This window comes from Equus caballus, chromosome 4 (genome assembly GCF_041296265.1).
Source record: "Equus caballus isolate H_3958 breed thoroughbred chromosome 4, TB-T2T, whole genome shotgun sequence".
In the NCBI taxonomy this organism is placed as follows: domain Eukaryota; kingdom Metazoa; phylum Chordata; class Mammalia; order Perissodactyla; family Equidae; genus Equus; species Equus caballus.
The window spans coordinates 32,836,520-32,860,391 of NC_091687.1; the positions used below are offsets into that span (position 1 = coordinate 32,836,520).

The 23,872-nt window shown below is 36.0% G+C and overlaps 1 protein-coding gene across 3 annotated transcripts in view; it reads right to left on the minus strand.

Moving 5' to 3' along the window:
* SEMA3A (semaphorin 3A) overlaps positions 1–23,872 on the minus strand; it is a 451,042-nt gene that overhangs the window by 134,701 nt on the left and 292,469 nt on the right. For all 3 annotated transcript variants that reach the window (XM_014739188.3, XM_070264479.1, XM_001491234.5), the window contains one exon: positions 20,292–20,354. In XM_014739188.3, coding sequence (XP_014594674.1) covers positions 20,292–20,354 — 63 coding nt within the window. The remainder of the gene's footprint in view (positions 1–20,291; positions 20,355–23,872) is intronic.

The following is a 23,872-nucleotide window of genomic DNA, read 5'->3' on the forward strand; positions in this document are numbered from 1 at the left end:
TTTTCTTGAACCATGACGATTTTTAAAACTCAGAATGTAATGTACTTTTTGGCATTAAACTACTGCACTGCTTTGCTCAGCGCTGGCGGATTTACAACGTAATAAAGAGAATGTAATCAGTTCAAAATGAATTCATTTTTCAAACCTTGATCCTTTTTGGAATTTAAGCTGATATACACAGATAGGTTTAGCAACAAGTTGGCTTCCCTAGAGTCAGGCAACCATACTGACCTCTTATTTTACTGAAATGTACTCCAGACCAACAGCATTATAAATTGTTAACTTAACCTAGAAGTAAAAGTAAAGGTAGTTATAAACCAGTAAACCCCAAGGCCACACCTGGGGAGCGATGATTCATCATCCTTAGTGACAAACCGTTTATACTTATTTTTTAAGGGTTTCTAGGGCTTTCGGATCAAATGGATAGAGGAATTACACGTAGAGATATTAGCCTGGAAAAATAAATTAGAAAATGTCTACCCCTAGAAAAAGATATAGGAGCCAAACGCACAGCGATTCAAAAACAAACATTACAAATATGTAGCACTGATTAGACTGTGTTATGTAGACTTTTCCTGGACGGTTACAAAAATAAAGTCTATCCATCTGTCAAAACAACTGCTCCACACATGAAAATTAAAACAGAATTGAGGGGTTTTTAACTAACTTCTGATAATTATACTTTCTACAAAAGACTGTATTTTACCTCCTATTCCAATTACCTCCTTGCATCTTCTTAAATTATGGATGGAGCAGTGAAATTTTGCTCTAAATAAAAGAGATACGAGGAGAGAAGTTTGTGAAGATGAACAGTCTCTGTTCAAATATACTCAGTTCCTGATTACATCAAACAACTTGGTCTGGTTCAAATATAAATCAGCCCAAAATGAATGGGTATCATACAGCATTTCCTCAGGTCAGTGAACATTCATTAAAAAGAAAAGAATATTCTGTATCACCTCAGTAGTTCATGTAGAAATATTTTAATGTATAATCTAGCAGCTGGGAAATTTAAAAAGGACTTTCTTTTCCTATCATGATGGGTAGATACATTTCTTCATGAAAATCCATTAATAGGCTTAATTCCTGAAGTTAATCTGTTGACTTTCTTATTCTCTGGTCAATTTATTTGGCAAACTAGCTGAATACTAGAATCTTTGTGCCAGAGCAGTAATCCATGAGATTGTTCCTGTCACTCACTTCATCTCTCTCTTTATTTAAGCCGGTTCCATACTTACCTAGCAACAATGTTTTGTCTTTTTTTTTTCTTTTAACACTGTGCTATTACAGCTGTGATCAGATTGTCCATAATCATATCTTCCTAATGCTTCACCATTCACTAAAGGATGTTAGAAATCTCTTCTTCAACGAGGCATATCTAATAAAACGACGATTTAACTGTGTTCTAATTATAATATTAGCCATCTAATGTTGAATTTGTGACTCAGAATTTTTTAACAGCCACCATATGAAATGGCAAGTAGGCTGTCCTGTCCATTTTGGGAGACATTTTTACCCTCATTATTAAGAAGAATGATGGTATAATAAAACCCATTGACCCTTCCACCTTGATGCTTTGCTTTGTTTAATTTCAGAGAATTTTTTTTAAAATACTGATTCAACTAGGACAACAAAGTCGGCATTATTTCATGGCTAGTTATTTAAGTATGTAAGCCTATTCCTATTAATTGAACTGTGTCACCTTTAAACCTAGGATAATTGAAAAATAAATTTTAAAGTGGCTTGAATGATTTGATAGACTAAATGAAGTCTTCTGTACAAGCCTACCAAATCATTTTACTTAAATGTCCATATCAGTTAAGTGTTCCATTTGACAAGTTTTTCACCTCTGGATTGACTATTCGTTTTGACGTTCTAGAAATACTGATTAAGATTCTGTAAACATTTTTCTTTCAAATTATTTGAAACCTTCAAACTTGGTCAAAATGATTATACACATAGGCACTAGAGACCATGATATTAGCAAAAGTTGCCCAAGGCAATTCTCTTCTACTGTTTAAAGGAGCTTTAAGTAATTTCACTTTGAAATTCCATATGGACCAGAAAAGCTGATGATATCTACTTTTTTGGCTACTTTCTTTTATGTTGTGCTATCAATCTAATTAATTGCTACATTTGTTCCATTCATTGGAGTTATTTGATTGTGGGTGGTCCATAATATGTACCTAGCATAACCCTTCTTCACCTTATATTCAAATGAATGCAAACAATTGTAAAATATTATGTGAAACCAACCTAAATATTTTTCCTGCCAAACCGAGAGAACTATGAAGCAATCAAAATCCTCACTCTGATTTCAGTACTGATATTGTGTGGCTTCCAATTTTATGCAAGGTATTGAGTACTTAGTGCTCATGTCTCGAAGCAACTAAATCAATGATTTATACCTAGTAGGTAGAGTTACAATCTGAAGAGATTTATTGCAGATAGAATTAGTTGGCAACTTAATTCTAACATATCCACATTTACCAAAATAGAATTTAATTCTCAAATAGGGGATATGAACTGCATCTTTAATTGCATATGAGATGTAGTCTTGAGGAAGGAAAAATGAAAATAAAATCCAGATTTTAGATGAATGCTTGATTTCACTCATATATACATCTTTTATACCCTCTGCCATAGGTATCATCAAAAGTAAAAAGTTTTTTGGTTGGAGTCCTTAATGTTCAAGTACTAAATGCCATTATATAGTTAATAATATAAAATGTTGTCAACATATCTTCTAATAAATGGACACTCCTTAACCATTTATAATAATCCATATATAATATATAATCCATAGATGCAATATATTTGGATGTACACACACATATTTATGTCTGTGTAAATGTGTGTATATATATATACATACACACATACATATTAATTTTAGAAGTAATTTCTGAATATAATTAAGATGTGGAATTTTAAAGTTTGCTTCTGTTTATTAATATTTGATGAAGATGTTACTTATTCTAAAGTAGGTATTTACGTTTGAAAAGGTATTCTCAAGGAATTTAAGAAAAACATATAGAACAAAAGTAATAAAATCATAATGATAAAATAGAAATAGCATGGAGGTAGTTAATTATGACAAAGAGAAAAACCACAGGCCCAAAACAGCATCACTTCTGCTAAAGCCCAGATAGCAAACCTAGATTTAAAACCAGATCTAATTGCAGTTTCAACCCTCCACAGAAGTGTAATCTTAATCAACCAGTCTGGAATTTTCTGGTCAGTACCAATGAGGTAATCTGTCATGTAGGCCTTCCCCACCCACCAGAGGAAGAGGCAATCTGCATGATAAAACCCTTGCCATTCCCTTCCTTTCAAAGAGATGTCCTGGCCCAAAATAATCCTTTCTTTTCTTTTGCTAATACCTTCTAACCCTGCTCTCCTTCCACCCCATAGAAAAATCTTCCATTTTGTACAACTCCGTAGGGTGTCCTTCTGATGAAGATTTTAGGCTGGTTAATTTTAAAAAACTGCAGATGAGAAGCGAGCTCCCAGGATTGGAATTTGCTTGCTCTTTGAGAGATATTTGCATTTGTGAAGGAAGGGGGGATGACCTTGTAGGGACCTGAAATTGGCCACCCCAAGATATATCTCTTTGGCATCAGGATTGTTTGGGGCTGATTGCTTTCGATAAACTGGGACAGGGAGGGGGGCTCTGGGGAATGGAACTTGCCCTTGTTGGGACACATTTACATTTGTAAGGTAAATCTCTATCTGTAAAAGGTGCCTCCCTCTCTGTACCAGGAAGAAGAAGAGAGATGACCTTGTCCCTAGAAACTCTTAATGGGGAAGGCAAGAACTTAAGTTGGTTGCTGTCTGGCAATCTCATGTAACTGATTTAGGGTGGTGCCTTCTAACCTTTCTAACCTTTACTTAATCCGATTTGATTCTTGTCTAAAAGTCATGGGATCACCCAACGACCAGACCCCAGCTGCACTGATACCATTTTAACTTTTTTCATGTTCTTTCCTTTGTCTTGTAAAGAGATGACTCACATACCCATGCCTTATAAAATTAGCCCTAACCCTCAACTCGGGGCAGGAGCTGCGGCTCCTCCTGCCCTTGGGCCCTGTCCCCACGCAGCAGCAGCAGCTCTGACTGCCCGTGGGTCCTGTCCCCATGCTATTCCACATTATTCTCTAAATAAAAGAGCACTACTGCCAGATCTTGAGAGTCCAAGAAATCTTTCTTTCGACTGCTCGGCTCACCGACCCTACATCACTTCTAGTTGCTAAATGGGATGCTGCCAGATTCATGAATCGCTTAATAAAGCCAACTGATCTTCAAATTTACTTGGTTGAACTTTTGTTTAACAACTGTATTAATCTGATGCTTTAAAAGTCACTCAGACACAGGTTAGAATTATTCAGGCATCATTTCCATTTGCTTTGTGACTATCGGAAAGTTACCTAGGTTCTCTGAGACTTAGTCTTCTTAATTAAACATGAGGTTAAAGATATATCCATGTAAAGTACTTAGAATGAAGCCCAGCACTTATTTATTGATCAATAACTGGTTATCTTACTCTTAAAATAATCATCAGTTTTTTGGTTTGACTATTTCCATGTCTGCTTAACTCACACCATGCCACGACTTGGGAAAGAACTGTATTGTGAATTGTTCGTTCCTTGTAGGGACAGTGTGGGAGATCAGAATTTGCCACTCCAAAATGTGTCTCTTTGGCTTTATTATTATTTTTTAATTGAGATTCATTATAGATTAAATCATTGTGAAATTTCAGTTGTACATATTTCTTGTCTGTCAGCAAACAAGTGCTCCCCTGCATCCCCTGTGCCCACCCTTCACCCCCCTTCCCCTGGTAACCACTGAACTGTTTTCTTTGTCCATGTGTTTGTTTATATTCTGCATATAAGTGAAACCATATGGTGTTTGTCTTTCTCAGTCTGGCTTATTTCGCTTACCACAATACCCTCCAGATCCATCCATGTTGTTGCAAATGGGACGATTTTGTCTTTTTTTAAGGCTGAGTAGTATTCCATTGTATATATATACCACATCTTTATCTAATCATCAGTCGATGGGCACTTGGATTGTTTCCATGTCTTGGCTATTGCAAATAGTGCTGCAATGAACATAGGGGTACATATGTTACCTTGGATTCTTGATTTCAAGTTGTTTGGGTAGATATCCAGTAGTGGGATAGCTGGGTCATATGGTATTTCTATTTTCAGTTTTTTGAGGAAACTCCATCTGTTTTCCATAGTGGCTGCACTAGTTTGCATTCCCACCAGCAGTGTATGAGCGTTCCCTTTTCTCCACATCCTCTCCAACATTTGCTGTTTTTGGTCTTGGTAATTACAGTCATTCTGACTGGTGTAAGATGATATCTCATTGTAGTTTTGATTTGCATTTCCCTAATGATTAGTGATGTTGAGCATCTTTTCATGCGCCTGTTGGTCATCTGTATATCTTCCTTTGAAAATGTCTGCTCATATCATTTGCCCATTTTTTGATTGGGTTGTTTGTTTATTTTTGTTGAGTTGTGTGAGTTCTTTATATACTTTAGATATCAACTCTTTGTCTGATAAATGATTTGCAAATATTTTCTCCCAGTTGGTGGGTTGTCTTTCCATTTTGTTGATGGTTTCCTTTGTTTTGTAGAAGCTTTTTAGTCTGATGTAGTCCCATTTGTTAACTTTTTCTGTTGTTTCCCTTACCCAAGTAGACATGGTATTTGAAAAGATATGGCTAGGACCAATGTCAAAGAGTATACTGCCTATATTTTCTTCTAGGATTTTTATGGTTTCAGTTCTTACAATCAATTCTTTAATCCATTTGGAGTTACTTTTTGTGTATGGTGAAAGATAATGGGCTACTTTCATTCTTTTGCATGTGGCTGTCCAGTTTTCCCAACACCGTTTATTGAAGAGACTTTCCTTTCTCTATTGTATGTTCTTGGCTCCTTTGTCAAGGACTAACTGTCCATAGATGTGTGGTTTTATTTCTGGGCATTCAATACTGATCCATTGATCTCTGTGTGTGTTTTCGTGCCAGTACCATGCTGTTTTGATTACTATAGCTTTGTAGTATATTTTGAAGTCAAAGATTGTGATGCCTCCAAGCTTTGTTCTTTTTTTCTCAGGATTGCTTTGGATATTTGGGGTCTTTTGTTGTTCCATATAAATTTTTGGATTCTTCGTTCTATTTCTGTGAGGAATGTCATTGGCATTGCATTGAATCTGTAGATTGCTTTAGGTAGTATGGACATTTTGACTGTGTTTATTCTTCTGACCCATGAACATGGAATATCTTTCCATTTCTTTATGTCTTCCTCAATTTCTTTCAATGATGACTTATAGTTTTCAGTGTAAAGTTCTTTCATCTCTTTGGTTAAGTTTATTCCTAGGTATTTTATTCTTTTGGTTGCGACTGTAAATGGGATTGTATTCTTAATTTCTTTTTCTGCTACTTCATTGTTAGTGTATAGGAATGCAACTGAGTTTCTGAAAATTGATTTTGTACCCAGCAAATTTGCTGTAGTTGTTGTTTATTTCTAGTAGTTTTCTGGTGGGTTATTTCAGGTTTGCTATATACAGAATCATATCATCTGCAAATAGTGAAAGTTTGACTTCTTCCTTTGCAATTTGGATTCCATTTATTTCTTTTTCTTGCCTAATTGCTCTGGCCAATACCTCCAGTACTATGTTGAATAGGAGGGGCAACAGTGGACACCCTTGTCTTATTCCTGTTCTCAGAGGGAGGGCTTTCAGTTTTTCACCATCAAGTATGATGTTAGCTGTGGGTTTGTCATACATGGCTTTTATTATGTTGAGGTATTTTCCTTCTATACCCATTTTATTGAGAGTTTTTATCATAAATGGATGTTGGATCTTCTCAAATGCTTTCTCTGCATCTATTGAGATGATCATGTGATTTTTTTTTTGAGGAAGATCAGCGCTGAGCTAACTACCACCTATCTTCCTCTTTTTGCTGAGGAAGACTGGCCCTGAGCTAACATCCATGCCCATCTTCCTCTATTTTATAGGTGGGACGCCTACCACAGCATAGCTTTTGCCAAGCGGCACAATGTCCACAGCCAGGATCTGAACCGGCAAACCCCAGGCCACTGAAAAGTGGAATGTGCGAACTTTGCTGCACCACCACGTCAGCCCCGATCATGTGATTTTTATTCCTCATTTAGTTAAAGTGGTGTATTAAATTGATTGATTTGCAGATGTTGAACCATTCCTGAGTCCCACAATGAATCCCTCTTGATCGTGGTGTAGGATTCTTTTAATGTATTGCTGTATTTGATTTGCCAATATTTTGTTGAGGATATTTGGATCTAAGTTCACCAGTGATATTGGCCTGTAGTTTTCCTTCTTCATGATGTCCTTGTCTGGTTTTGGTATCAGGGCAATGTTGGAGTCATAGAATGTGTTAATAAGTGCTCCGTCTTCTTCAGTTTTTCAGAATAGATTGAGAAGGATAGGTACTAAATCTTTGAATGTTTGGTAGAATTCTCCAGAGAGGCCATCTGGTCCTGGACTTTTGTTTTTTGGGAGGTTTTTGATTTCTGTTTCAATCTCTGTACTTGTGATTGGTCTGTACATATTCTTTATTTCTTCTTCATTCAGTTTTGGGAGGTTGTATGAGTCTAGGAATTCATCCATTTCTTCTAGGTTATTGAATTTGTGGGCACATAGTTTTTCATAATATTCTCTTACAATCCTTTGTGTTTTTGCAGGATCTGTTATAATTTTCTCATCTTTCATTTCTAATTTTATTTATTTGAGCCTTCTCTCTTTTTTCTTGGTGAGTCTGGCTAAGGGTTTGTCAATTTCATTTATCTTCTCAAAGAACCAGCTCTTAGTTTCACTGATCCTTTTTACCGGTTTTTTAGTCTGTATTTCATTTATTTCTGCTCTGTTTTTTATTATTTCCCTTCTTCTGCTGACTTTGGGCTTTGTCTGTTCTTCTTTTTCTAGCCCTGTTAGGTGCATTTTAAGATTACTTATGTGAGATTTTTCTTGCTTGTTGAGGTGGGCCTTTATTGCTATGAATTTCCCTCCTATGACCACTTTTGCTGCATCCCATGAGAGTTGGTATGTTGTATTTTCATTTTCATTTGTCTCCAGGTATTTTTTAATTTCCTCTTTGATTTCTTCAATGAGCCAATGGTTGTTCAATAGCATGTTGTTCAGTCTCCACATATTTTTGACTTTCCCAGGTTTGTTTTTGTGGTTGATTATTAGCTTCATAACACTGTGGTCAGAAAAGATGGTTGCAATAATTTCAATTTTCTTGAATTTATTGAGGCTTGTCTTGTTACCCAACATATGGTCTGTCTTTGAGAATGATCCATGTGCACTTGTGAAGAATGTATATTCTGCTATTTTTGGATGGAGTGCTCTAAATATGTTTATTAACTTGATCTGGTCAAGTATTTCATTTAAATCTACTATTTCCTTGTTGACCTTTTATCTGGATGATCTGTCCATTAAAGTAAGTGAGGTGTTGAGGGTCCCTATTATTATTGTGTTGCTGTTAATTTCTCTCTTTAGGTCTGTTAATAATTGCTTTATGTACTTTGGTGCCCCTGTGCTAGGTGCATATATATTAATAAGTGTTATGTCCTCCTGGTGGAATGTCCCTTTGGTCATTATATACTGCCCTCTTTGTTTCCCATTGTCTTTTTTAACTTGAAATCTGCCTTGTCTGATAAAAATATGGCAACACCTGCTTTCTTTTGTTGGACATTAGCTTGGAGTATTGTTTTCCATCCTTTCACTCTAAGCCTATGTTTGTCTTGGAGCTGAGGTGTGTTTCCTGGAGGCAGCATATTGTTGGGTATTGATTTTTAATTCATCCACATGCTCTGTGTCTTTTGATTGGAGAGTTCAGCTCATTTACATTTAGAGAGATTATTGTTATATGAAGGCTTAAAGCTGACATTTTATCTCTTGTTTTCTGGTTATTCTATGTTTCCACTGTTTGTCTTCCTTTGTATTTTTGACTGCCATTTCATTTTGTTGGTTTTCTGAGAGGTATTTCTCAGCTCTCTCTCTTTTCGTGAACTGTGGTTCTGCTCTGATTTTTTGTTTGGTGGTTACTGTGAGGATTGTTTGAAAGTATTGGAGATGAGGTTGTCCATTTTCTTACAGCCTCTTATCTCCATTAACCTAAGTAGATTCTTCCTTTTCCTCTCCTCTTCTGAGTAATTGCTGTTACACATTGTTCTGTTTTTAATTTTGTGAGTTTGTGGCTAAATTGAAGGGTTTATCATTACTGTTGATCTTTTCTTTTCCTTTCTATTTTAAGTTGTAATTGAGCTTTTGCCTCCCTGTTCTGGTAGAGAGATGCAGGTTTCTGATCATGTTTGTGTACTTATCTCCTTGCTCAGAGGTTTGTAGACCTTTGCCTTTTTTTTTTTTTTTTTTTTAAAGATTTTATTTTTTCCTTTTTCTCCCCAAAGCCCCTCCGGTACATAGTTGTATATTCTTCGTTGTGGGTCCTTATAGTTGTGGTATGTGGGACGCTGCCTCAGCGTGGTTTGATGAGCTGTGCCATGTCCGCGCCCAGGATTCGAACCAACGAAACACTGGGCCACCTGCAGCAGAGTGCGCGAACTTAACCACTCGACCATGGGGCCAGCCCCTAGACCTTTGCCTTTTTGTTGCTGATGTGAGGGCATCTTTAATTATTTGTTGTAGGGGAAGTCTAGTGGCAATGAACTCCCTCAGCTTTTGTTTATCTGGGAAAGATCTTATTTCTCCATTGTATCTGAGGGAAAGTTTTGCTGGATAGAGTATTCTTAGTTTTTGTCTTTTAGTATTGTGAATCTATCGTTCCATTCTCTCCTAGCCTGTAGGGTTTCTGCCAAGAAATCTGCTGAAAGCCTGACATGGTTTCCTTTGTAGATTATTTTCTTCTGCAGTGCTGCTTTTAATATTCTTTCTTTATCCCAAACTTTTGCCATTTTTCCTTTTATATGCCTTGGGAGGGTCTTTTGGCATTGATGAAGTTGAGTGTTGGATTAGCTTTGTTTATCTGTAAATCTGAAACCATCACCATGTTTGGGAAGTTCTCAGCAATTATTTCTCTGAACAAGCTCTCTGCTCCTTTCTCTCTTCTCCCTATGGAATACGTATAATCCTTATGTTGCTTTTCCTAAATAAGTCAGATATTTCTTGAAGAATTCCTTAATGTTTTTTAAAATCTTAGTTCTGTCTCCTCCTCCACCGGTAGAATTTCTACATTTTTATCCTCAAGGAGACTAATTCTTTCCTCTATAAGATCAATTCTATTTCTTAATGATTCTAGATTATTATTTATTTCATTAACTGTGTTTTTCATATCCAGGATTTCTGCTTGATTTTTCTTATAGTTTCAATCTTTGGTGAAGAGATTAATTTTATTACTGAGCTCCTTGAATTGTCTTTTCATGTTTTCTTGTAAGTCATTTCCTTATGACGGCTATTTTGAATTCTCTGTCATTTAGGTTGTATATTTCTTTGTCTTCAGTGTTGGTTTCTGGAGAATTGTCATTTTCATTCTAGTCTGAATTGTTGCTGCAGTTTCTCATGGTGTTTGATGAGGTAATCTTTTGTTGGGGCATTTGTGGTGTTCTTAGGATGCAGATTCCCCCTGTTACTACTAGAGGGGAGCAGGAGCAGTGTTTCTGGCTCCACCCCATATGCTGGAAGCTGTCCGGGTATTAGGGGTGCTTGCCCTAGTCTGGGATGCGTTCAGGCACTTGTGTGGACTGTCCCTGTTGCACAGGGCTTCCTCACTAGGCTAAGGCCACTCTTTGGAGCCTCAGGGTCACTTCAAGTTACCCTCCCCACCAGAAAGTGATGACTAGTGGTCTCAAAGCCACCACACTTATTCTTGCAGCCACCCAGACCTGTTCCCTCTTTGGGAGCGCAGCTGTACTGTGAGGGATCGTGCATGCCTGGGAGGTGTTTGCCCCAGTGTGGAAATCTGCTGAGGTCCCTGTGTACAATCCACAGTTTGTGGGGCTGCTGTGTTTGATGGGCAGGGCTTCCTTGCTGTGACCTGAGCTATGGATGCTCCTTGATGGCACAGGGGCTCAGTGGGTTCCATCTCTCTGCTGGGAGAGTGACCACAAGGGTGGGCTAAGGGTTATGGCCTCCTCCTCTTACAGTTGCTCTGCTGGGTGTTCCCACTTTCTGGGCACTTACACCAAGTTAGAAAGCATTTGTTTCCATGCATAGGGCTACCAGGTGAGAGCAGGATGTGCTCACCTATTTCTGCCACTCCCCAGGGGGCCAGTCCATCCACCCTCAGACGTATAGCTGTGTGTGTCTCTCAGGCATCCTGTTGTGCTGTGAGGGCTTCCTCCATTGGTCAATGAATGTCCTTTTAGTTGTAGTTCAAAAGGGGGAGAAATGAAGGCAACAGCTCACTCTGTCATGTTGCTGACATCCTTGCTTTACTGTTTTTAAGCACAAGACTCTGAAAGAAACTTTTACCTTTCCTCTAACTGCCTAAAAGAATTGATAAATAAATGAAAAGCAATAGGATATATTGGAGTATATGAGGAAGCCATTTGTGTTAAAACTAATTTGTCCCGACCCTGTTTTTCCAAAAGGGCCTGACATGGCCCACTGAGCATGCGTTGTACATCTGCTTTAAACGTTTACTATGTCCCAAAGACAAGAATGATGTCCTTACAGATAGGGATGTAACTCCCCCCCATATTGGCATTTCTTTAAGGATAAGCATCTCTTCCTGGGAACTAAGGATTAATTGTTGACCTTCTGTGCTTACCTGTGACCACTGACCTGCTAACCCCTGACCTGCTGTGCCAGCTAAGCATTTCATGACAGTAGTAAAAGAGATATTCCTGTCATATGTGATGTGATATATGCTCTTTGTTCCAAGATGTTATATAACAACTCTATACACCCCACTTCTTTGGTGCCCTTCCTAAGGCCGCAGGCTGTAGTCCTCAAACTTGGCTCATAATAAACTCATCCCAATTTTGATTTATAGATTGACCATGGGTTATTTGCATTGACAGAATTTATGGTAGAAGGCCTGTCTCCAGAAGGAGCTATCACCATAGATAACTCTGGATATGACAGACTGAGAGGATCCTGGCTAAGCCCATTTTTATCAAAATTTTCTCTCCCTCAGGTCATATTATCTATAGATGGCCCAGCAAACATTTGTTTACCAAACATTTGCTTTTCCATCTCCATGTGAATTGCCTTTCTCCCCTTTGAAGTTCAAAACCACTGCCTCCAACACCCTCCTTCATTCTTAGCTGAAGATGGTATTTAATTTAAGGCGACGGCTTCTGCCATTTCAGTGAGTTACTTGGTTTTCCTGGGTTTCTCCCATATATACATGTTAATAAACTTAAAAATAGATAAAAATTAAATGATATAAATAGAAGTTGAGGAAAGTTTTGTGATGTCCCGTGTACATAGGGTGATTTTCTATTGCTACATGATTTATAATAAGAAATATATATTTGTTCTTCATCCCTGCTTCTGGCACAGAGCTCCCAGAACCCTTGGAATTTCCCAAGTGCTGAGAGTGATAGAGGCATTTTGTGTTAGGTTAATGAAGTGACCTTTGGAAATCAGGTATGGATGGCTGCTGGATGCCAGTGGAGCCAACCATACGATTAGAGGGTTGGAATTTTCAGTCCCACCCTCTGACCTCCAGGAAGGGAAGAGAGGCTGGAGGTTGGATCAACCACCAATGGCCAGTGATTTAATCAAGCATGCCTATGTAATAAAGCCTCCATAAAAATCCAAAAGGATGCAGTTCAGAAAGTTTCCAGGCTGGTTAACACATGGAAATGCAGGCAGAATGGCATGCTTCAAGAGGGCAGGGAAGCTCTTTGCCCTTTCCCCATGTCTTGCTCTATGCACCTCCCCCATCTGGCTGTTCTTGATTTATATCCTTCTACAATAAACTGGTGGTACAGTATGTAATATGTTTTCTGAGCTATGTAAGCAAATTAATCAAATCTGAGGAGGGGGTCATGGGAACCTCAGATTTGCAGCCGGTTTGTTAGAAGTACAGGTAACAATCTGGACTTGCGACTGGCATCTAAAGTCCAAGGAAGAGGTCATGGGAACCTCCAATCTGTACCTGGTCAGTAAGCAGCACAGGTAACAACCTGAGATTACCACTGGCATCTGAAGTGCTGGGGGGCGGGGGCGGTCTTGTAGGACTGAACTCTCCCCCTGTGGAATCTGATGCTATCTCCAGGTAGATAGTGTCAGAATTGAGTTGAAGTCCCAGACACAACTTGGTGCCTGAGAATTGCGTGTTGGTGTGGAGGATCCTCCATACACACTCATGTTTGAATTGGTTCTAGGAACCCTTTTAATATCTAAGAAAAGTATTCCCAGAGTTCGTGTTAAATCTGAAGTGACAGTGTACCCTCAGAAATGAGCAGAAATCCATTCACAATCACTATCAAGTGCATAAAAAAGCAGAATATCAATGATGACTATTAGAAACTATATGTCAGTTGAACTTGGAAAAATCTACGTAGTCAAAAGTCATCGGCCAAAATCCTTTTCTCGGAGGAACTGTCCAAATCATTCTAATGAACCTTACAGAGTATAAAATGCTTACTGTACTCTAAAAGTATGTATATTGATGCGTGGGTGAAATATGATGTCCAATCAAATCTAAATAAAAAATTTTCAAGCAATGCCAAATATGTGAATTTCATTTCAGCCACTGAAGAGTACAATTGAAATTTCCAATAAAAAGGAGCACAACTCAAAATCCCCAAACCCTCTGAAAGTTTTTATATAATGTGTCTATTATAAGTGCTAGCCTTACTTTGCAAATATAAACTTAAAATGCATTTAAATTTTAATCCTGAATCTAAAAGATTTTCAAAAAAACTAAGTTCATATATATGAGACTTGGTCCATGGAAATTCAAACAATAATTACCACCTTATTTTGTTGTATTGGTAAAACATATTAATTCAAAATATGAATGAAACCTAGTTTCTAAAATAACTTTAACAGCAAAGCTTCATTTCCCATGTATCTCCTACCTAAGATACAAAACTGGTTCATCCAATTACTTTGAAAGGAAATGTGTATCTTATAAACAAATATGAGTTAATAAAAGTAATGCATTTAGAACAATACTTGGTAAATACAGTAAGCTCTCAATAAGTGTTAGCCATTATCATTATTACTTCTGAATGCTGAATTTAAACTGTTATCATTCTGTTCAACTTACCTGACATTTATCCCCAAGTAGAAATAAACATACAAAGGTACTTGCACATAGGAATCTATGCTCATTTCTGTGACATTTAATAAGCAAGGTTTTCACTGGCTTTCATCAAAAGTCAGGTGTCTGACTATCTGAAGGGTCATCAAATTTCATCATGGCACTCATATTTAAAAATGAATAAACTGACCATAGTTTCTCATTTGTGAGATCATCTAGAATCTCCACAAAAAGTTGTAATCAATATTGTCAAGAAATGTAAAAGGTCTATGATTTTGCCCTACTTATAAGATAACAAGTTACCCTGACACAGTTTCATGGACTCTGGCAGAAGATATATAGCTCCTGGATCAGAGATAAACAACTTTATTACTCACAGAAATAGCAGTAGTCAGAGTATCAGCATTTCTTCTGCCAGTTCCCCAAGCTCCAGTTCCCACTGGGCAGTGAGAAGAGAGCCAGGTGACACCTGTGCATGAAGTGGGTTGTATTCTAAGAGAGGAACCCTGGGTTGAGGGAATTTGAATGTTTTATAATAGTCATAAGTATGTTGGCCATTACATCTTGAAGGAGATGTTATGTTCATTGTACTGGACAGTAAGCATACCTACCCTTTGCTCCAAGAGGGACACTATCTCTACTTCTCAAAGTTGTTTGCAAACCAGCCTTTTGCTTAAGAGGGAGACGCTACCTTACAAGTTTCTTCACTATAGGAATATCCTTAAAAATAGTCCGCAAAATAAGAAGTCAATGCTTCTGTTTATCAGGTGTGCAGAAATGTGAGAGACCCATGAAAAATTATCTTCCGACAACTATACATCAGGATTTTGAGATTTAATGAAGTCTTACAATTTTTTTAGAATTAGGAGATAATTCTAACTCTCCATTAAAATATTTTTTAACATGCTTTGAAGTCCTTAAAATACAAAAATCAAAGATGATGTCTTTTTGGACTATCCTGCAACTTAAGATGCATGTATAGCTTCAAATTCTCAAATGCATTCATTTGGCAAAAATTAGTGTTGTTGAGGTTTGCAATACGAGCCATGATAAATTTGACAGGCATCAAAATATATCATATCATCAAAATGAATAACAACTAAGGACAAAAATATAAAAATAAATCCTTCAAGAACTGCAAAAATGTGCCAAAATTCAGGTGCATGAAACTACGCTTTGAAACGTATCCAACAATAGTGAAGTTATAAGAATCTGCTTTTTTTGTTCATCTCAGATGGTTGAAATTTTGATTTCCAACTTTGTTCAAAATATTTCTAACAGTCATACGGTTGCCATTTGGTTTTACTGAAACTTAGTGCAGAGAGAGACGATTTAGCAGGATAAACAAAGAAGAGTCAGAGAGCTATTGATTCAAAACAGATTCTTTTACCAGCTTAGCATGTATTCAGTTTCCATTTCCAAAACAGGGTCAAGAAAGTTAATCCTTCAATAGAAATGTTATTGTGAATAAGAAAGTGGATTTTAAGCACCAGAAAAATATCAAAAGTGAAAACGAAAGTGCACAATAGCAGTCAGAATAAAGATATCTGCATTGTATTTATCTCCTTATTCAGCATTTCTGTCCAATAATATTATATATTATATAATTTTTTTCAAATTACAACTCTCAAGTAACAACACTGGAAAAGTTCATGAGCATTTCACTCCTCTAATATAGAAATGCCATAACAATGTAAAGGTTTAGAACCTACACCACCAAAAATGAAGGCATATTAGTATATATCATATATATTCACTTCTACAAGAGGAAAAATAAATAAATTCAGATTAATGTTGTTGTCAGAAATGTTATTATCAGCAGCCTAAGACACATTTATATTCTATACATATACAGAGAAAGAGACAGAAAATAAAGGTGTCTTAGCTTGCAGATTCCCTCTATGCCACAAACTCCATCTTTGTAGAACAGCTGCTTGAATTCCAGCTGCTGATTTAACATATGCGTATGATGCAAGCACTGAGAAACGATGGCTTGTATCTTTCTAGCTGCCTAGTAGAATGGGGAAAGGGTTCAACTTTCCGTATGATGCTATGCTCAATGACACAGGAACTATGTAGGTTCCATTCAGTGGCATATCTTGACTTCCCAGACGGCTATGCCATCTTAACCAGACTTAAGAATGACCCACTCTCAAGATATATAAAATCAGCCAGTATCCTTGCCCCACTTTCCTATTGTATTTTCCTACTGTATTCTTATATCTGAATCTCGAGAAGATAGTACTTCCCCCAGGAAGGTTTGTTTAAAGGAGCTTTATTTCCAGAGGACTTTTAGAGAAAACACTAAAACCAGCAGGAAAAGGGTAAACTTGGGTTCTGGAAACTATGGAGAGCACTCAAGGAAGTTGTTAGTTTACTTTCCTAGAAATGTTCAGGTCAGTTCCTATTTGGGTTACAATTCTACTTGGAGTCCTGATGGTTAAAGGAAAGATACATTTTTCCTTGAACTAAAATACATGAAAACTGTTTGTTTTTCATTTCCTTAAATAAGTGCTAACAAAGAGAAATCAAAATCCACAACAATTGAATTGATTTAATGCAGAATGTAACAGAATAAACAAAGCACAGACATTTCATCATTACATTAATTAGTTGACTTTTAAAAGGATTAGATGACTAATATTGCCATACCATTAAACTTTCAAAAATGTATATCTCCCAATGCACACATAATTACCTATCTCTACCATAATGTATAAATCATGATTTATAAGTTTTCAGAGTCTTTATTACAAGGTGCTATGAAATGATCAGGCACCAGTGGTACCCTGTATCAGACTTAGCAAATGCCATCTGTCTTAGTTCCTTTTAATGTAGTTCTATAAAACCCATAAGCATTTTAAGGAAGCCTGGAAAATACAATAAAGTTTCCCTTCTTAGAGGGAAAACCTCTGAAGTCATGATTAGGGTTACCCAGAAGGCACTGTGAAGATCACGACTTTATTGCAGCTGCTGAACTAACCGCATCTGGACCAACATCAGAATCCCTCAGTGCTCAGTATAAATAGGGAAGGAGAGCAGAGAGGTGGGGAGAAGGGGGGGGGGGGAGCGATAAAAGATAAGGGAAATGCACTGAGGTAAATTTTGGAAATCACAAACACAAAAGAATATCTGCTATATTAGCAACTGAATTAGTTGATTCAATCATTAAATATGCTCAGTACTTGGCTTCAGTGCTTACTATAAAATCCTGATAATTTGTCAGATAATTATGTTTATTATCTTCGATTTTCAAAGTGCTTACTATAAAATCCTGATAATTTGTCAGATAATTATGTTTATTATCTTCAATTTTCAAATTAAATTGAATTCAGAACAGTGCAACACTACAGTGGTCATGATCATTAAAGATCAAACTGGGGCTGGCCCCGTGGTCTAGTGGTTAAGTTTGGTCTGCTCTGCTTCTGTGGACTGGGTTTGGTTCCCCAGTGCAGACCTACATACACCACTCATGAGTGGCCATGCTGAGGCAGTGACCCACACACAAAATAGAGGAAGATCTGGCAACAGATTTTAGCTCAGGGCAAATCTTCCTTAACAACAACAACAAAAAAGACTAAGACCAAACATTTCATTAACAACGTTTTCACTTAAAAATTGTCTAAGCAACTCTATTACATAGACCAATAATAGCAATAGTTAACATTTTATCATGCATTACACTGTATGTAATAATTTCACTTGTGATTATTTGAATCTTATAGTAAAGCTGTGAGCTGGTCATTATTATACACACAACCTTGATGAGACCAGAATAGGTAAAGTATTTATTTGAATCTCTGTTGCTTATTATCTGAGTGTTATCAGGCGAGTTAGAATACATATATGCCACACAACACCAAAAACTTATCAAAGGGACAGAAATTTTATCTCAACTTTTAGCAGAGTACTCAAAATGTTCCAAAAATTTTGAATGAAAATATTTTGAGTGAATATTCTGAATCATTATATTTCTTGATCAAGGAAATGGGGGTAACAATACCCACATCATAAAGTTATTGTTAAAACTCCATCTACAAAATACTACTTAAATTATCATAGTACTTGGCACAGAAAAGATTCTCAATAATTCTATGTTTCCACATCCTCACCTGTTAAAATTTAATGGAATGGGACAAAGTCTGTGTTTTTAAAAGTCACAACTGCATAGAGGTAAAATCTCTATTTCTATCCATCCTTCGTTATTATCACGTTGAAACCCTTCAGCATAATTTGTTAATGATAAACACTGCACTTTTATGTTAATAAATTTTTGTATATTCAATTATACTTTTTGCAAAACACTTCTGAAGTATTTTCTACTTTTAAATGATTTTCACAAAAACTATTAAACTTCTTTCTCATAATTGTAAAATATGTAACATCTCATTCAGTGGAAAAGATACTAACCCACCCCCCCAAATTAAGGTACTTGCTCAAGTACAAGTAATGATTCAGTGGGGGTATCAACATAAAATTCTTGACTTATCTGGACTCCTACTTCATTCTTTCTATTTATTCCTTTCCAATGATCCCAACAACATATGTATCAATTTGGGATAGTATAAAATTTGATAGAACACAGTTGTTTTGTCCACTTCCACATACCCAGAAAAAATGTTTGCTGTACTATGAAGGTGTGTAGTGTAACTTATAATCATTATCGTTAAAATGAAAGTTTCAAGGATGAAGTTCCCATGTTTGCTGATATGTAATTAATCAAAGATGGGGAATACCTATACTCTGTGCTCCTTTATCCACCTTCCTTCTCCTATAACCAACACTGCTACCAGAACAAGGCATTCTTTTCCCATGAACTCAGATTCTACCTCTAAAACAGTCTGAACAAATACATCATCGTACGCAACCACTACCAATCAATCAAGTTGTCCCTGGAAAATATCTACATATCTATATATATACATACAGGTTGATTTATGTCTTTAGGCACATAGGATAAATTTCTTCTAAAAGCTAATACATAGACGAAATGTCTAAGACACAAAATAATACAAATATACTTTTAAATCCTATAATTCATTTTAATTTATTGATTTAAATTATTATAACTGCTTGTCGTGATCTGTGCAAATACTTGTCTATACCTCAAACCAGTGGCCCACTTTATTTTACTGACAAAGTTTACTTCGGGAAAAATGGCCTCTACCAGTTTACAAGGGTAAAACCATTGTAGGGATTGCTTACCATTCATCTTTTGTTACATAGTGCCCAGGACAATGCCTATTACATAGGCACTTCTCAATCCACATTTATTTAAGGAATGAGTGCATCAAAAGAAGAAAGGAAAGAAGGAAGGAGAGAGGAAGAAAGGGGAAAAAAGAAGGAAGCAGGAAGGAAAAAAGGAAGGAAAAGAAAAGAAACAAAAGGAATGGAAGGGAAAGAAGGAATGATGGGTAATTTAATCATGATGACTCAGAAAAATTTCATGTCTTTGAAAAGGAATTAACACATGAAAACCGGTCTGTAGGGGCCGGCCTGGTGGCACAGTAGTTAAGTGCACACGTTCTGCTTTGGCAGCCCAGGGTCCGCCAGTTCGGATCCCGGGTGCAGACATGGCACCACTTGGCATGCCATGCTGTGGTAGGTGTGCCACGTATAAAGTGGAGGAAGACGGGCATGGATGTTAGCTCAGGGCCAGTCTTCCCTGGAAAAAAGAGGATTGGCAGCAGTTAGCTCAGGGCTAATCTTCCTCAAAAAAAAAAAAAGAAAAGAAAACCAATTTGTATAAGAAAGTTGACTTATTGAGCATAAACATGTATGTTACAAAATTGCATTTTGCTAATTATCTTTTGCTTATATATAAATCATCAAAGGGAACATATTTTGCTTTATTTAGGTGTACTGTTATTTTTGCACACTTTCTTTACATAAAACCATCAATGCTTTATATAAAAGTGCCTATTCAAAATTAAATATCATTTTGTTTCTAAACAGTGATTAAGTACACAAGTAAAACATGATGTTTAATACAACAATGAACAAAAATGATGACAGAGTAATAAATTACTTATGCAATTACTAAACTAGTTTTGTAGATTGATACTTACCAGGATATCTTTTCCAGCCCACTTGCATTCATCCCTTCTGGTGTAAGATACAGGCCACACAATCTAAAGGCAGAGGAGAAACATTTTTTTACCCCAATTAAGCTCTCTAAGAGACCCAACATTATAGTCTGTTAGACTAAGCTGGCGCAACTGAGATAAAGGAACTTCCATAAAGCATTATATGACTGGAACCTCTCAGGTTAGACTTCGCAGTGGCATCAGTTAATGGTATAACTTAAATCATTCTTTCTCCATCTATGTGTTACGCTTTCCGTATATGAAACTTGAGCAACACAGAAATTTTTGTAGTCAATAGATCAGAGCAGCATGCAGTGGAAAGAACTGTAAGGCAGTTCGGGTGATGGAGATCATCCTAAAAGAATATGAGAGTCTAGTGAAGAAAGGTAGAAATAGGCAAAGAATGTGGCTTGTATTTTTCTAATTGAATCAGTCTTGATCATGAAATAGTGATTTTGAAATTTTAACATTGGGTGCTCTGGATCCATTTCCCTAATCCAAATCTCAGCATGACATGAGAGAATGAACAACTAATAGGGTTAGAAAACCCATCTGAGAAAAGTGGGTATTTTTGGGGGGGGGGGACAGGTAAAAATGCTAAGAGTAGCATTGTATACTTTCAGGAGATAAAGGAGGAAATAAAGAAGCCAACAGATGCTGTAAAATAAAAAGTCACCCTCCCGACTCTGGGCAAAACTTAGACTAAGTGAGAAATACTTGTGTCTGTTTTCATCCCTAATATTTGTTCTTTGTCTTTCCAAAGGTTCCTATATTGTACGAATACAGTGACAGTAGTAGATAAGCCAAGGCGTTTACTGGTGGCTTAGAGGACTGTGGATGCATTTCCCTTAATAACATTAATGCAAATACCCTCATCTAAATTTTAATATAAAATTTTCCAGTTCCCCTGAAAAATGCCAGTGTCGCCCATCTGTACTGGGGCAGAACAATTTAATGTTTTTTTATTCGTTTTTCTCTTCTGGTAACTTTAGTTAATTTCAGGGGAAAAAAGTTGTATGTAAAAGAAAAATCTAGAGATGATGGCAGTTAATCATTTATGTCTGCTAGAAAGCTTTTAGTCTCAAAATGACTGATTATCATTCATTTGGGAACCTCTAGATAATTCAGTATAAATGGTCATAAACTTGGGCAAAGACTATGATATTCAATCTAGGGAATTAAAAAACAAAATACAACCATTCATAAACAAGAATTTAGGACTTATTGAAATAATGTATGATATGACAAATGCATTTCAGGTCCATGTAAGAATTATCAAAGCCCTAAAAGTTTTTGGATATGTTTTCATTTTTACCATTTGAAGCTCTTAATTTATGTATTCTTTTCTTTTTTTGTGTGCTTTTCTTTTCATATATGTCTGTGTGTGTAAATTAAAACTATCATTTGACTTATTCCACAACTTTTTTACAAAGTAGTCACATAGTAAAGACATTCAAGAATATGATCCTTACAAGTAAAGTGAACAATCCTTAATCTTTACAAGTAACATTACCCTGACTCCTGAATTACTGGAGCAATTGCTGGGCAGTTCCTTCCACAGGTTTCACAGCCCTATCTTTACATTGACTATGGAAAGGCCAAGTGATCCATTCTTTCTTAAAGATTACAGTGGATGAGAACCAAATACAAATGTTCTCGGGGACACAACAGTAATAATATACAACAGAGCTAAGATTTATTGACTTTCATATTCATATTGACTAGATTGTGCAAAAATCAGACTATTAAAACAGATAATTTTTTTAATTCAAAATGTTTGAATTTTCCAGTTGTTTTCTCATAGTTTTCTAACTCCTGATGTTGGTGTTGAGACAGTATGGGCCTCATTTTGTCATTTCTCTATGTCAAATATTAATAAAAAAACAATTTTGATAACATTCATGCTAAATTCTCTCATACTTAGAGAGGTATGTACTCTTTCTAGAGTTCCAGAGTAAAAAAAATTAAACTTAAAGATTTGGCATGAGTAAAATACATTTTGATGCAGAAAGTGCTCTTTTGGAAAGGAATTTAATGAGGATAACTATAAGTCAGGGGAACAAATATATATATATTATAAATAAATATACATATTTAATTGTCTTTCCAACAGTATCCATTTCCATGAAGAACAACTCCTAACTTTTTTGGTTAGATTTGTTAAGCTGTTGATACTTTGTCTTCTTTGCTCAAAAATTTCTCAGTTAACAATGTCTAAAGATCTCATCCTCATATTCCAAGCGCTTCATGACCTATTTTACCCTTTCCCTTCTTTATGCCGCTCTGATGCTGCTCCTGGTAGTCCCTCTTGCTTGTTATTTAACAAGCATTTATGTCTCGAACAGATTAGACTCTTTTATCAAGGCCAAGAATCTTCCCATGTTCCTTCTAAATCCGAGAATGTGTTTTTGGTCCTAACAGGGATTGGCCTAGTATTTACCTTTATGTTCATACATCTTATCTTTAATATTATCTTGTAAGTTCCTCAGTGAGGATTTATGACATACTATAGTGTCCCCTATAGAGTTTATCACAATAGTAGATGCTTAGGAAAAGTTGTTGAATAACATTATACATAGGTTAAAAAGAGCACTAATAGACAAATATAGACAAACAAATGTACATCCTTAAGTAAATTGCATTTACTTTTATAAACAGGGTGATGTAATTAAAATTAAGTAATATGTTTGGAATGGATTTTTAAAAATATGTCTTCTATTATTAGAATAATGATTTTAAGCTCAAGAGCCAGAGCTACAAGAAGAACACTGGATGTTGAGCAAATCACTTAACTTTTATTTAATTCATTACTTCAGGATATATTTATTACAAACCTCGTTGGTAGAAGATACTGTGATATATCTCGAGCACACAAATGGCTCTAGGATTTTTCTCATCTATAAAATAGTAGCTTGTCTCATATGATATGATAATTTAGTTCTTTGCAATTTTAGAATCAATTGAATATATAACCCAAACTAAGAATATTTATTCAGAGAGAAACATTAAATATGTTATATATATATATTCTGAAGTGATACGTGTTTATATAATATCTATCTATAGATACATACATATACATTTATATTCATATATATGAACTTTATAAAATGATAAAAATGTCATAAACACTGAAAATATGAACTGATATAACCTCCCATTATAAAATATCAAATTTTTCTTAATCATATTAGATTTTTAATTCATTTTATAAAGGATGGTTTCCTTTCATTAAAACAGCAACAAAAACCTGCTTATTTTGTGACTTTAGAAAAGACTCCAAGAAAAATATTTTTACTATTTCAGAAAAACAAATGAATAAGCAGTTTTTTTAGATAGTAGATAATCTTAGGGATATTGCTGTTATCTGAGTAGGTTTAGAAATCAAACAGATTGAAAAGTCAGAAAAGAAATACCCAAGGTGATTTTTAAATGCCACATCTTATTCTAAAATATCAGTAAGAGCATTGCCATTTCATATGACTATATGTAACAAATCAAATATTTTTATATATAGTCAGAATTTTAGAGTTGGAGTAATAAAAGTAAAAGTCTTCAGTTTA